The sequence below is a fragment of the Vitis riparia genome, chromosome 2 (assembly GCF_004353265.1).
Source record: "Vitis riparia cultivar Riparia Gloire de Montpellier isolate 1030 chromosome 2, EGFV_Vit.rip_1.0, whole genome shotgun sequence".
NCBI lineage: Eukaryota > Viridiplantae > Streptophyta > Magnoliopsida > Vitales > Vitaceae > Vitis > Vitis riparia.
This window is the reverse complement of record NC_048432.1, coordinates 15579863-15594474: the sequence shown is the minus strand read 5'-3', so window position 1 is coordinate 15594474 and position 14612 is coordinate 15579863. Positions and strand designations below refer to the sequence as shown.

The following is a 14612-nucleotide window of genomic DNA, read 5'->3' as shown; positions in this document are numbered from 1 at the left end:
CACACGTTGACATGGCCGGGGACTTAAAAAATTAATAAAATTCAACAAAATCAGCGGTGGGAAATGAATTTAGGAAACCATGAGCAATTAGATGAGTGTCGTGATCAAGGGTGATGATGAGTCGAATCGAAAAGGTATGGTGGATTTCCGTTTCAGTGGGTTGCATACAAGGCAAAGGGGTTACGGTTTGCTGTCGCCTGTCGGGCTTGTACCATGGGAAATATGAAATGTATCTGTATTCGGTACTTGGTTTTATCACAAATGCCTGTCCGTCGTTTCCGGAGTGCAAACTAATGTCACGAATGCGTGTGCCTTTTTGCCGTCACAGCCCAATCCTAGGTTTCATTTTTATTGTTATATTTCATTCTTTTTATTCTTATATTCGAATTATAAAATTGGAAAAAAATAATATCCATAGATGCCATGTAATAAAATTGTTAGTGATTATAAAGAGATGATCTGTTAGCCTCTCTGGATGGAAAGGAATTAAATCATTTAAAATTTGGGAAATTAATATAAAGTAAAAGAAAAAAAAAGGAAAAAGTCCAAAATATATGCGTCATGTTGGAAACTTACAATATATTAATTTTTTTTAGGCGGAAAGCTTGTGAGAAAGGACAGAACATCTTGGCGTGAGAATAGCAAAGCATTAGAAAATAGTGGGAATAAAAAGTAAAAACATTAAAATAGGGTGATTCTGTGGTTCATCGGGACATGATGGCAGAAGATGTAAAAAGAGAGAAAATTGAGGGGAAAGTGGGAAAGTGGGAAAGTGGGAAATAGGGAAGGCCACATGACCGGATGACTCCAACTCGCTCAAAAACTCACCAAGTCTGCATTTGGAGGGATCTCTCATGCCTCTCTCTATATATTTCAACGGCAACATATGACCTATCCTCACACACCTCTCTGCTGGTTTCCAGGATTCTCCTTTCGCTCCCTCTCTTTCTCTCTCTAGATTGAGAGAGAAATAATTTCTCCTTTTTTTTCATTTACCAACTTTCTCGAGAAACCGAGCTCGGAGAAAATGACGAAAAATGTGGGAATTCTCGCCATGGACATCTACTTCCCTCCTACCTGTGTTCAGCAGGTGACTGATCTCGCCTCGCCTTTCTCTTTCTTATCTTTGATTTTCTTGCCAGTGGCTTTGTCCTCTGTTTGGTTTCCGAGAAAATGGAGGAAAAATGAGAGAAAGGAAGGGAGAGTTGTTCGGTTTTAACTAGTGTCTGCTAAGTTTGATCAGATTCGAAATTTTAATCGTTTTAACTTTCTTGGATTTTCTCAACAGTGAAATGGAGAAATATGAATCTGGATCATTGATCGCTCTTTTTCTCTATTTGTGAACCTTGGATTTTGATGCATTTTTTTTTTGTGTTTTTCTCTTGTGTGAATCTTTCTGCTCGTGGTTGGTTTAATTTGCACGGTATAGTGCAAATTTTGTTGAATGACTCCTAATTGGTGAATTGGTTCTACGGTTGCTTGTTTATGGTCTTACTATTATCAGCATCCTTCTCATGATTTAAATCTAAGTCTTGGAACTTCAAGACTCCAATCCTCGATCTTTCCCATTAAGGAGGGGGCAAAAAATCACTAGAGCAGATGCAAGTGGAACAATTGCTTCAGTTCAATTATATGCATGTGGATTTGATCTGCTGATTTTTATTTTATTTTATTTTTGTTTTGTTTTTGAAATATACTTTACTCAGGAATCAGTCACTAAAAGGTGCATCTCATTGATGTGGCAATGATACTTTAAAAAATTAATGACAGAATGATGTTTATTTTGTATTGAAATAGAAGGGTAAGTGTTAAGCATGTCTTTCAAGATGGAGATCCGGATGTTTGGTATTGGCAGTTTATTTTACTCTGTTTGGTATTCTAAAATAAAGTTGATTGGATATGGTCCTTGAAAGTTTAAATTATAAAAATTGTTTGCCGTCTGGTGTTTTAAATTTTCTATTTTCTTTGTTCTTTGGAAAACTAATTTTGTGCCTTACCCTTTCTTTTCAAATTATTTTCAAGTTACCATTTCAACATATCTTCTTTGTGTGCAATCTCTCTCTTTTTTCATGTTTTTTAATGCAAAGTTTCTATTGCTATTATTATTGTTGTTGTTGTTTTTGTTTTTAAAAGAATCTCCTTTCCAATATTATTTCTAAATCCCTCATTTTGTGAGAAAAACATCATAATATATTATTTGGTCAAATAAATGGTCTTATGGCTTTTCTAAAGTATCTGGGCTATAATAATTTATTTTTTTCGTTTTAAAGTTCTAAAGTTGTGGTTAGCATTCTATTATATTAGATTTGCAAAATCTTGTAAACCAATCACTTAATCACACATTACCTTTTGAATTTATCTGTTTCTGTTTCTTTTGAATGCAAAATAGGAAGCTCTGGAAGTTCATGATGGTGCAAGTAAGGGAAAGTACACTATTGGACTTGGACAAGACTGTATGGCATTCTGTTCGGAGGTGGAAGATGTCATCTCAATGAGGTTGTGACTCTACATTTGATCCTCACTGTTCCTATGTATTGCAAACAACATTTATTGTAGTTTCTCACTTTGCAAATGAAGCCTCCTTATTTACTAGGATATTCACTGATTAAGGTAACATTTGGTCAGAAAGGTGTAGATAATTATATTTGTGCAGCATGTCTTGAGAGGCTCTGGTCCTCTTTTGCTAAAAATGGGAAGGGAGCTGATTTATCATTACGAAACTTCTATCTTCCATGCATTTTTCTTAGAGATCTTTCTTGATTTTTTTTTTCCTTTTCAAAAAATAAAATAAAATTGTGGACCTTTTAATAAGATGACAGTTATCTTTCAAGAAGTTATGAAAGTTTTTTGACAATCACATCTTACACTTTTCATATTGGGAAGATAAGTGGAGCTTAAACATCTTCATCAATGTTAAAATATATTATAACATTTAGTATGAAGTTGTGGTGTAAATGTCAAATGTTACATGACATTGAACCTTGAATTAATCAAGAAGTTTGGTATTATTTTGGAAAAAAATTGGCTGCTAGAGTTGTCATACTCATAGGCCATAAGACCTTTTTTATGATAACCATTTTATAATAGCTTCTTCATTGAACAGTTTGACAGTTGTTACCTCCCTCCTCGAGAAATATGGGATTGACCCAAAACAAATTGGTCGGCTGGAAGTAGGCAGCGAGACTGTGATAGACAAAAGCAAATCCATTAAGACTTTCCTGATGCAAATTTTCGAGGTATTTTTCCAAATCATTGTGATACATGTGCTCATCTCATTTGAAATTGTTTCCTTATCACTTGTGGGCTAAGCGTGATTGGACCTCTTGAACATATGGTTATGGTGGTTTTGAACATCAATGATTGAGGAACATATGGTGGGGTTCAGGGCTTTATCCAATTCAGGCACAAGTTAGACTCATTAATTCATTGACTCAATGTTGGCTCATAGATATGCAACATTATTTTGTTACTGTTAGAAGAATTTGAGCCTCACCTTGTTACGACCCATTTTGATAATATGAAAACCTAAGATTTTTGCCTATGATAGAAAATATTATATTTTAGCTGGTATTGCAGAGGTTTCTTAATGGCTATAGTGGTTCACAGCAAAGAATGCCACTGTTTCCATCTGTTTGGTATTTGATTAAGGGTTTACTTGTTTTTCCTTGCATGCTCCCTTTCTTTGTTATTAAAATCTTCAGCTTGAGACATTTCACTTCAGCCTTATCTGCATGTACCTCTTTGCTATAGATCTTCCCTTACACCAGGATTGGTTTGATGCAGTTTTTCTACGTTTTATTATTGTTAGATCTCTGTTTTTTCATGCGTTTATATGGCTCTTTCCTCATGTAAAATAAGCAGGAATGTGGAAATAATGACATCGAAGGTGTTGATTCAAGTAATGCATGCTATGGGGGAACTGCAGCTTTATTCAACTGTGTCAACTGGGTGGAGAGTAGTTCATGGGATGGACGCTATGGACTTGTTGTTTGCACAGACAGTGCGGTATGAACATCTACTTTAGACTATATTGGACTACTATTCTGATAAAAAAAATAATTGGACTACTATGACTTCAAACTTGCTTTGTTTGTCTTAAAAATATTGGTTAATGCATAGTAATCATCTTTATTGCTGAAAGCAAGGATGAAGGACTTGTATTTAAAAAATTCTATGATATTTAGAGCACAAAAATTTTCACATAACCTGACATCAGTATCGAGAAGTACAAGGTTACAGCAGTGGGGCTTTTGAGTCTTTTGGTGCATGTACTGGGTTGGGTTTAGTCTTATTTATGCATCAAAATATATCTAGATTTAAATCTTCTTCATGTGTTATAAGCTAGCAATGTTCTATTCCTTACTGGAGGTTTCCTTTATCAGGTTTATGCAGAAGGACCAGCTAGGCCTACTGGAGGAGCAGCTGCTATTGCTATGCTAGTAGGGCCTGATGCTCCTATTGCATTTGAAAGCAAATTGAGGGGAAGTCATATGTCACATGCATATGATTTTTACAAGCCTAATCTTGCTAGTGAATATCCGGTAATACTTCCTGCTCCCTCTTTTCCCTTTGTGTTGTTGTCAATTGTCTTGCATTGCCAACATTGACGTTTTTTGTAAGTTGTGAAGTATAGCATATTCTTTAATTTGTAATTGAGGTCTAAGAGAATGATAGAGGCCATTTGAATTTATAATATTATTAATGTGCATTTCAATTCATGGAATTTATTATTTGAAAATCAACGTTGCCAATTTGATGCACTAGAAAAATATATAACTCATGAAGTTTATTGAAATTTATGGTATATTTGTCTCAATCACCATTATGTTTCAATATCTGATAATTTATTCTGCAAAGTGAGCCTTCTGCTTGAGAAGGTGTTTCTTGAGAGAAACTTTGACTACTCCATTCTAACTTGTTAAAATAAATATTGGAGCACAGTCAACATGCTGCCTTGAAGACATTTAGATATGAACCACTTTTACTTGGGTCACAGTCTCATAAGCATATGTTTTATCAAAGAATGTAGGATTTCTTGGCATAGCTTTTCCTAATCAATGACATATGCTTCACTTTTCTGCAAAAACAGTTCTGTAAAATAAAGGAACGGTTTTGTGAAATAAAGTAAAAAGTAACATAGAAACCTCCATTATTGAAACCGAGAACACTCTTTCATATGATTGCTCCATGATATGCATGTGCTCTTTTCTTACCTGAGTTACCTCTTTCATGGTTTGCATGTAACTGGGTTAAGTGAACCTTGGTATTAAGAATGCTTATGAAATCAAGAAACTAAAAAACTTACTCTTAAAAAGTTCACTGATAAGTGCCTTTGCAAAGAAACTACTTGATTTTTATTGTGCTGGTTTTTTGTGAAACCCATTTCCATGGTTTTGTGCATGGCTTGTTTCTTATACCCCAATTTTCAGTTTTTTCACTCATAAAAATTATGTTTCCAGGTTGTCGATGGGAAGCTTTCACAGACTTGTTATCTGATGGCACTTGATTCTTGCTATAAACTTTTGTGTTCCAAGTAAGTAGTTATTTAAATGGAAGCATTTTCCTCTCTTCTAACTTCGATTTTGGTGGTTATTTATACCATGAAAATGCATCATCTTCTTGCTTTCTATAGGTATGAGAAATTGGAGGGCAAGCAATTTTCCATTGCTGATGCTGACTACTTCGTATTTCACTCTCCATATAATAAGGTAGTTTATTTGGTGCCATGTTATTTTGGAATTTGGTATTTTTCTTTCTGGTTTTTTTAATTGCATTCTGTAGTACTTGAAGCAGTAATTTATTTGATTTTTTCCTTGAATTGCTGCAGCTTGTACAGAAAAGTTTTGCTCGATTAGTGTTCAATGATGTCGTGAGAAATGCCAGGTTCTAGTCGTTTCTTTATTGATTAGAATAGTATCTTCAAACTTCAAGAAGTTTATTTTTTAAAGCGAATATAGGAAGTTATTTATTTGATACATATGCTCCTGGTCACTGATATGTTAGGTTTTGTTGGCAGCTCTGTCGATGAAGCTGGTAAACAAAAGCTGGAACCTTTTTCAAGTTTATCCAGTGATGAGAGCTACCAAAACCGGGATCTTGAAAAGGTATATTTGGAATCCCAACTGCAATCCAAGAACATAAAAAGAAATATGGAAGAGATGAGGGGTGGGGATAAGGGGTTTTGGTTCCTGATACCCATTTGAACAGAAATTCAACAAAATTCTCTTTGGTTCCTTTTAAGTTTGGAGATTTTAGATCAATTTTTTTGTAGGCATAGTTAGCATCTACTTACATGTTTGTTGTGGAACTTCCTGAATTATTTGGGAAGATCTTTAATTACTCTGAAACCCAAGGGAACTGCTAATAATTCCAAAATATAAGTCTGTTAATTTTCCAACTTACCTCATCATTTTCTGTACAGATCAATCTTGATTTGGCCCTCATATTCATGATGTTTTTCTGATTATTTTACTTGGATGAAAATAATTCTTGAATCTTAAATTATATTCTTGGTGGTGGAATAGTGTTGTACACACTTGTAGTTGCTGAGATTGGGATCCTTTCTGATGCTCACCTAAATGTCCCTCTACAGGCATCCCAACAAGTTGCAAAGCCACTATATGATGCAAAGGTGCAACCATCTACTTTGCTACCCAAGCAAGTTGGCAACATGTACACTGCATCTCTCTACGCAGCATTTATATCCGTTCTTCACAATAAACATAGTGAGTTGGTAAGTGCTTCAGATACTTTCAGGGTTGACAGTCTGATGCCCCCACATTACATGCTAGTATTTCCTTCTAAATGTGATATCTTTCATCATTTACAGAGTGGCAAACGGGTTGTGATGTTCTCATATGGAAGTGGTTTAACTGCAACAATGTTCTCATTTCAACTTCGTGATGGTCAACATCCCTTTAGCTTGTCAAACATTGCAACTGTGATGGATGTTGCTGGAAAGTTGAAGGCAAGGCATGAGGTACTCTCGTTATTCTTCATACATCAGATATGATCAAGTTCAGTATACTTTCATCAGATATTATGTATAATACTTAAACCTTGGGCCAGTACTGGCTTCATATCTCTGTATGAGTGAATTCTCTTTTACAATATGGGTGGCATAAGTCAGTTCTACTTCCATCATATCACTAAACATGCACATGCATGAAAGTCAATTCTACTTTCATTTCACATACATTCTAAAAGACAATTCAGCTTGTAGAGAAGGGGGAAAACCAAAAAGAATGACTCATCCTAATAGAACATTTGCTTTCTTGTTTGTGCAGTTTCCTCCAGAAAAATTTGTCGAAATCTTGAAGTTAATGGAACATAGGTATGGGGCCAAGGACTTTGTGACGAGTAAGGACTGTAGCCTTTTACCTCCAGGCACTCACTATCTTACTGAAGTTGATTCCATGTACCGGAGATTCTACAGCAAGAAGGCTGGGAGCTGCACCTGTGAGAATGGTTCACTGGCCAATGGTCACTGATAACAAACAACAGATGTAATGCCAGGAGGTTGGCTGAAATGTTTTAATATGTTGTTGTCTGCAACTAGAGAAAATCTATGCTTCCATAGCTTTGTTTCATAAAGCAACTAGCTTGTTCCACCTTTAAGTGTTGTCACTTTTAATTGTCTTCAGTGGAATTCTTTTTATCCGTGACCCTTCACCTCTCTCTTCTATCTCATTTAAGTTTGCTTTAGCTTCATTTTTGCCCATTTAAGAAGTTCTCTTTCACTTTTACTCAAATACCAAAACCCCATTTTGTTGGAGGATAATTTGTCAGTCTAAACTCAAAAGTCGTCGAACTTTTTATTCTTTTTCAAACTTAAGAGCTAACTTCAGTTGCAGCACAACTTTACCGTCGTTAATGCTCATGCTCTGCTTCAACAGAAAAATTAAATCTCCATAAAGTAGGAATCAGCATTCTTTGATCAAGGCAAGTATGATTAATATCTTAATGCTTTATCCTCTATTGGAAGTACTTGCTCATTATGCCTTGAAAGCCGCCTCCGAAAAGGCAACCTTTGGAAGAAGAGAAAAGTAATACCCATCTCCTCCGTGAAATTGATCGAGTCACAACGTGGAATTTAAGAAACTGAAGAAGAGAGAAGAGAACTGAACTTGGGATGTCATCTGACTCATCTTCTGTGTGATGTCTTTGGTTCAGAAAAATGCAAAACTTGACCCGCAAGTCAAATGGCTGTAATAGGAATAGGATGGGTACTGAGGAGAGTTGTTGTTTGGTTGGGGCCCCAAATGATGAAAAAACAGAAACGGAAAAGAGCTTCAAACGAGTAAGCCCCAGGACAGGTGAGAGGAACAGGAGTTGGGCGACATAAAATTCTATGGAGTCGGAGAGTGTAGAAAGAAAGAGATGGGACAAGTGGTCCAACGCTTTTTGTAGGAAAACAAAACATGAAAGGATGTGAGACAAGTGGCTAAATGGTTGTAGGCCGCAACAATGTCGGGGTTGAGCAAGGCAAATAGTGCCGCTATTCATAAACGTGAAAGAGTGATAAGAGGAACTAAGAGATGTGGCCCCTTTGGTTTCTAGACAACAAAAGGTGGTGGTGGTGGTGGTGTTTGGTAAGGCAATGGGTGTTCATCAGCATTCAAATTTGTGTTCCATTTGCAATTATACTTGTGGGGAAGTAGCTCAACTTTAGGGAGGAGGAGCCCAAAGAAAAAGAAGTTCCAATATCATATAAAATTTGACAAAGATTTCAAGAGTATGAGGACAATTTTGTGCTCAAGAAAATGCCAAAAACCAATTAGCTATTGTTTTTCTTTTCTTCTCGAAGTTAAAAGGGAGATTTAATCGATATTTCACCTACAAGTTAGGAGAAAAGGGGAGGAATCTAAATGTACCAATCCATGGCCAAGTGCAACTGTGAGGGTGGGGTAATACTAATGCTTTTCCGGTAGTACGTGGACCACCAAAGGTACGTGGTGGCAACCAATCAAAGCCATTTATTGAGTCAGAAAAATGAAAAACCTTTTTCAGACCTTTTCTGACACAACCCGTGTAGCTCATTGGTTGAGAGTTGAGACCACCTATCATCTGTGGGGTGGTCCACTGAAAACGACCCATGACAAACCTATTGGTGGGCCTAGGGTAGGTCCCAACACGTGCCCCTATCCCATCCATCGCTTGACTCTTTTGATCCATTCTCCGCCGTTGATTCTCACAATCCTTTAAACAAATCCTAGGGTTTGAGGCTTGATCCGTTTTCTTCTTTTGATCCTCCCATTTTATTTAATCTTGGTCCCTGGTTTTCTCTCTCTTTCTTTCCCTCTATGGCAGTTCCATGTATATTAGCCCTTAAAATTCCTCTGACCCCTCTTCCTCTGTTTCATCAAAACCAAAAACACGTAATAAAGAGAAAAGAGGTCTTCAGTTTTCTCTAGAACCAAACAGTACTTTGGGTCTCTTTTTTGTGGAATGGCGTCGTTGCAGGAACACGAGATCGATCAAGACGACGAAGTTGGAACCTCTGATCTCAGCAGCAGTGCCGGAGAGCCTGAAGAGGAGAACAACGCCAACGATAATGGGATGTCGAAGCCTTCGTCTTCCGATCAAACGACGACGTTTCAGGCTTTGTCGATGAAGGAAGAGCCGGTGGATTCGGAACCAGATGCGGAGCAGAAGCCACAGGCGCCATCGATTGGGGTGGTGCCGGTCATGCAGATGCAGATGCCAATGCCGATTCCGATGCCCATGCCGGTATCGTCGGGACGGCGTTCTTCTACAAAGGACCGCCACACCAAGGTGGAGGGTCGTGGTCGGAGAATCCGGATTCCGGCCACTTGTGCTGCCAGGATCTTTCAGCTGACCCGGGAACTGGGTCACAAGTCTGATGGTGAGACCGTGCGGTGGTTGCTCGAACACGCTGAGCAGGCTATCATCGAAGCTACAGGAACCGGCACTGTCCCTGCTATTGCAGTTTCCGTCGGCGGAACCCTCAAGATTCCTACTTCGTCGTCATCGAACCCAGAAGGAGAGGCTCCAAAGAAAAGAAAGCGGCCGGCGAACAGTGAGTTTTATGACGTAAACGATGGTGTTTCAGTGTCGTCGGGTCTTGCCCCGGTCGGAGCCACCGCTGTGGCGGCAGCGGCCCCACAAGGACTCGTACCCATATGGGCCGTCGGAAACGCCGGAATGATGATCCCACCCAACGCTGTCGCAGCTGGCACGTTCTGGATGATCCCACCGACCGCAACCCCCGTCGCGGGACCCCCAAACCAGCCACAACTCTGGACGATTTCACCCTCAGTAAGCCCCGTTTTCAATATGTCTGCCCGACCCATTTCTTCATTCGTATCAGCGACTCAGCCTGGAATGAATCATCCGCCAGCTCTCGACGTCCGAGCTCCGCCGGTGCTCTGCAACAGTGCAACGACCTCAGCAACCACCAGCACCGCCGGAGCAAGAGCGGCGAAGAAGTCGACCATGGCTCCGTGTGTAAGTTCAACAACAACTACAACGAATACCAGTGCTACTAAACCCCAAATGCTGAGAGACTTCTCTCTGGAAATTTATGATAAAAAGGAGCTACAGTTCATGGGTAGGTCCGGTAATCAACAAACACAATCTTCCAAGCCATGAGGAGAAGACAGAGAAAAGGGTTAGTTCATAAGAAAAAAAAAAAGAAAGTGTTTAGATTTTTCTCTCTATTTTTTTTTTTGGTTGTTTGTGTTTTTAATTTTTTTTTTTAATCTTTGTTTCAAATGGATCAACCTTAGAATATTTGTGCTGCCTTGCAATATACACCACAGTTCTACCATCAAGCCCATTTTTTCTGTCTATTTCATATTATCATTTACATCTCGAATTGGTTTGTTGTTTTTTGGATTGAAGTTCCGAAGTGAAGGAGGGAAGCTGGGGTGAAGTAGAGAATTCATAATTGAAGAAGAGATATGGGTTATGACTTATGAGGCCTTTTTCGGCTCGGGCAAGTACTGGATATTTTTTGAAAAGAAAACCAGAAAAAAGTGCTTTCTGGACATTTTGGAAAGTTTTTGGTTATTTGGGAAAATTGGTGAGTACAATGGGAGAATTTTCCTATCCATAGGAAACTATGGTGAGGGGCAACACCCCGGGTACAAGTACGTCAAAGCCAAAAGGTACCACCAGATACAGCAGTTTGCCCTTTTGGGGTGAAAACTTTTTCCTATTCGGGTGGATTTTCTTGGAAATTTAACCCATTCAAACTCGGGTCACACCCATATGTGGATTTGGGCTCTCAAGTATTACCCCCACGTGACTTTGAGACTCCCACGTGTAAGTGGGCCGTAGTGGGCTGAGTTCGTTGTGGGGCGTGGGCCCAACTATCAGAACATAACCTACCCCAAGAAATGCTCAATGCCAATCCCCAATCCCGCAATGCCACCCACGCGTTGTCACTTCAACGCCTCCTCTCCCTTGACTCCTTGAGGAGGCCGCAAATGTGTTCCAGACTCTCTCCCAGCGCGTGGTGGGCGAGTGAAATCAAATGGTTGTCCATCTAATGTGGGCCTGGCCTAAGTTGGGAAGCTGTCATGGGGTAGACAGGATGTGGGCCCCAGTGGCCCCAACGGTTTCCCATCTCTATCTGGGTTGTGACTTGAGAATAGGTGGGCCCGATGTGCACTCATTTTTTGTGGTCCATTCTCTTAGGGGGTGGTTTGATCGAGAATGAAAGCAGCGAAGATGGGGGCCCAGTACGTCACTAACCCAATTTGAGCTGGTCCACAATGTCCACCACCATCCTTTGCCCTCAATCTGAGGTGGGTGAATCCTGACCGTAGGTTGACAGATGTTAGGTAGTGAGAGTGACTGGGACGCTGAGTTGGTTTTATTTATTAAATGGTGGGTGTATAGCATACCTTATCATGATACATTGAGAAACTAAAAGCCTTTAAAATCTTAAACATCTATTCCGTATTCAATACATGAAATAACTTTTTGAATTAATATGTATGATCAAATTTAAGTCCTGTTGATTCAGACTTTGGCACGATGGCGGTAAGGTGGGTCCGTACATGACACTTAATCCACATTTTGTAAGCAAGTTTACTATTAATTATGCCACACCATCATCATCTTACAAACTCTCTAAACCCTCACTTCTCATCATTCTTTCAATCTTTATACTCTGCATTTTATTTGATTTTTGGTGCCACTCAAATATTTAATATGACCCCTCTGTTATGCCTATTCACTCATCCAATCCAAGTCAACGGAAATTACCAGGAAATAAAAGGACTGCCTCTACCACCGGATTACATCGGTGATGGGACCAGGATTGGTGCGTTTGTACAGATCAATGAATGGGCCTAGCCACGTGTACGGTGTTAGTGGGTCCACATGGTGGGTATTTTACTATCATATAGTAGCAGAGAAGAGAATCGAGTGCCTCGCGGGCACTGCTTTAGAGTAAATCATCGACTCCTTTTTCTCTATTGTTGACTACCAATTTATTCACGTTTTTCCCGTTTGTGAATGATGACAAAGTCTTAAAAAATAGTAAAAGAAATAATTATTAAGTTCAAATTCTTCCTAATTGTGGGATCTTTCTCTAAGGTCGTAGTGCACCATTTTCTCATGACTGTTTGGTTAGAAGTACTGAATGGGAAACCGCCCTCAGTTGGATGACCCTATGACCCTTAGGTTAGATGACTAATTCAACTTAAAATAGGTCAGATGGATAAATTCTACATAGTCTATCATGCATTTACACATCCATTAATGCGTAGATTGTATGTTTAGCATGCTTCATATTAATTACAGTCGTTATGAAAAATATTTCATTCAACAACTCATCATGGCGAGACAATTATTATGCATTGATAATCAATGCTATCAAATTGCACAATCAAGCGTAACTAAGGTGCTATTAAAACACTTGGTAAGACATTACACCGCAAAAGATATAAATAACCATGTGGACTTTACAAAGATGAGGAAACTTTCTTTCTGAAAAAAATTTTGATTGCCTTAAGTCACTTACTAACTTTAACATCGTAGGGGCATGCATGGACAAACCATCCGGACAGGCTTTGTGCAAGGATTATAACTGTTTGCCTCTTGAGAAACTTAGATAAAACTGTTGGTTGTCTTCATTATCTAGCTCGTGACAGATAAACAAGACTACTCGCTTGAATTATGCTACAACACTAATTTTTCTCCATTTTTTTTTTCATTTATCATTTTTCTCCCCTTTATTTTTTTTCTTACCCTACCCCTTTTCCTTCAACTATCAAAGTGAACCCTTTTAACCTCAAATTTGGGTGGTTAAATCTCTACTTCATTAACTCATGCTTTCTAATGTCAACAAGTTGATATGTTCAATTTCAAAAAATCCCCAAGAAAGAAAAAGTAAAAATAATACTAATAATTTTCTTATATTTATTTTTTTAATAAAAATATTTAAGTTTTAAATATAATTAAAATTAATTAAAATTTTATATTTTTCAAATTATTTAATTTTTTTTCTATTTTTTTTTCTATTTTTTTTCTTTTTATCCTAACATTTTCTCTCAAATTTCTTGGTAACCAAGCATAGGTAAAAAGTTCCCAACCCACAAAGCACTTGGCAGCACGAAAGCCCCATGGCGCTTGGACGACATGCTGCATTTATAAAGCTCCTTCAAGTAATCACATTAATGTTGCCAAACTAGTGTTAGCAAAAAGGCAGGAGAAAAAAAGAAAAAAAAAAAAAAAACCCCAACCAAGTTTTTGATTGAAAATAATGATAAATGAGGAGAAGAACATTGAAGGAAGCGAGTATCCCAAGTATGGAATAGGACAGAAACCCCATCCCATGATTGTCATCCATTCACTCCATAATTGAATGATCACCAAATGGGTTGCTGGCCTACCCAGAGGGATCATATGGGCATATATATATATATATATAAGTTAATGAATGGAGGCCACACAAGCACCCATCTTAGCTAGGCTTCTTCAAAACCTAACACTTAGGCATCCTATCCACAAAGAATAAGTTTTGCCCCCACTATATATAGACATATACTATATATATATATATATACACCAACAAATGGAATCAGAGTAATATTCCATTTTTCAAAACCCATTTTGGACATATTCTCTAATAAAAAGCATTTCAAGATTTTTTACTTAGATATTTTAGTGATTTCAATACAAACTTAGAGGAAAATATCTTAGCTTGTGGTCTATCAGGTAAGAGCTGATCATTTGAGTGCCACGTGACCAAATTGTATAGGGTGGGATGTATTTTTTGTTTTTGTTTTTTTTTTCTCAATTCAGTAGGCATGTGGGGACAAAAGCATTGACACATAAACGAGGTGGCTCCTCGGACCCTGATGGCTGAAAATGAAATGTTAGTGGCTATTGGAACAATGATACCACCAACATGAAAGTTGGACCACAATCATGAACTTTGAATCCCACATCGAAACCTGCTCACCAGTTACCACCTGGGTATATTACTAGTGCTGTTTGGTGGCACTTGAGTCTAATCCTAGTCAACTAACACTCATCATCATTTCAATTTCACCCACAATCTTCTTCTATTATACATCACCACAACAAAAATTAATAGTTTTCTTTTTTACTTTTGTTAAATTAGGAGAATTTAATGA

At 38.1% G+C, this 14612-nt stretch overlaps 2 protein-coding genes across 2 annotated transcripts; both read left to right on the top strand.

Moving 5' to 3' along the window:
- The first annotated feature begins 838 nt into the window (after positions 1 to 838).
- LOC117929640 (hydroxymethylglutaryl-CoA synthase) lies at positions 839 to 7664 on the top strand. Its single transcript, XM_034849995.1, has 12 exons — positions 839 to 1090; positions 2390 to 2496; positions 3104 to 3236; positions 3862 to 4005; positions 4383 to 4541; positions 5460 to 5533; positions 5633 to 5708; positions 5828 to 5883; positions 6017 to 6104; positions 6593 to 6733; positions 6830 to 6979; positions 7287 to 7664. Exons 1-12 carry the CDS (start codon positions 1028 to 1030, stop codon positions 7488 to 7490), a joined length of 1395 nt encoding a protein of 464 aa, XP_034705886.1. The 5' UTR covers positions 839 to 1027; the 3' UTR covers positions 7491 to 7664.
- A 93-nt stretch (positions 7665 to 7757) lies between these two features.
- On the top strand, positions 7758 to 11958 carry LOC117929648 (transcription factor TCP9-like). The gene is made up of 2 exons (XM_034850006.1): positions 7758 to 10630; positions 10864 to 11958. The coding sequence occupies exon 1, from the start codon at positions 9448 to 9450 to the stop codon at positions 10609 to 10611; it is 1164 nt and encodes a 387-aa protein (XP_034705897.1). The 5' UTR covers positions 7758 to 9447; the 3' UTR covers positions 10612 to 10630; positions 10864 to 11958.
- Positions 11959 to 14612: the final 2654 nt, after the last annotated feature.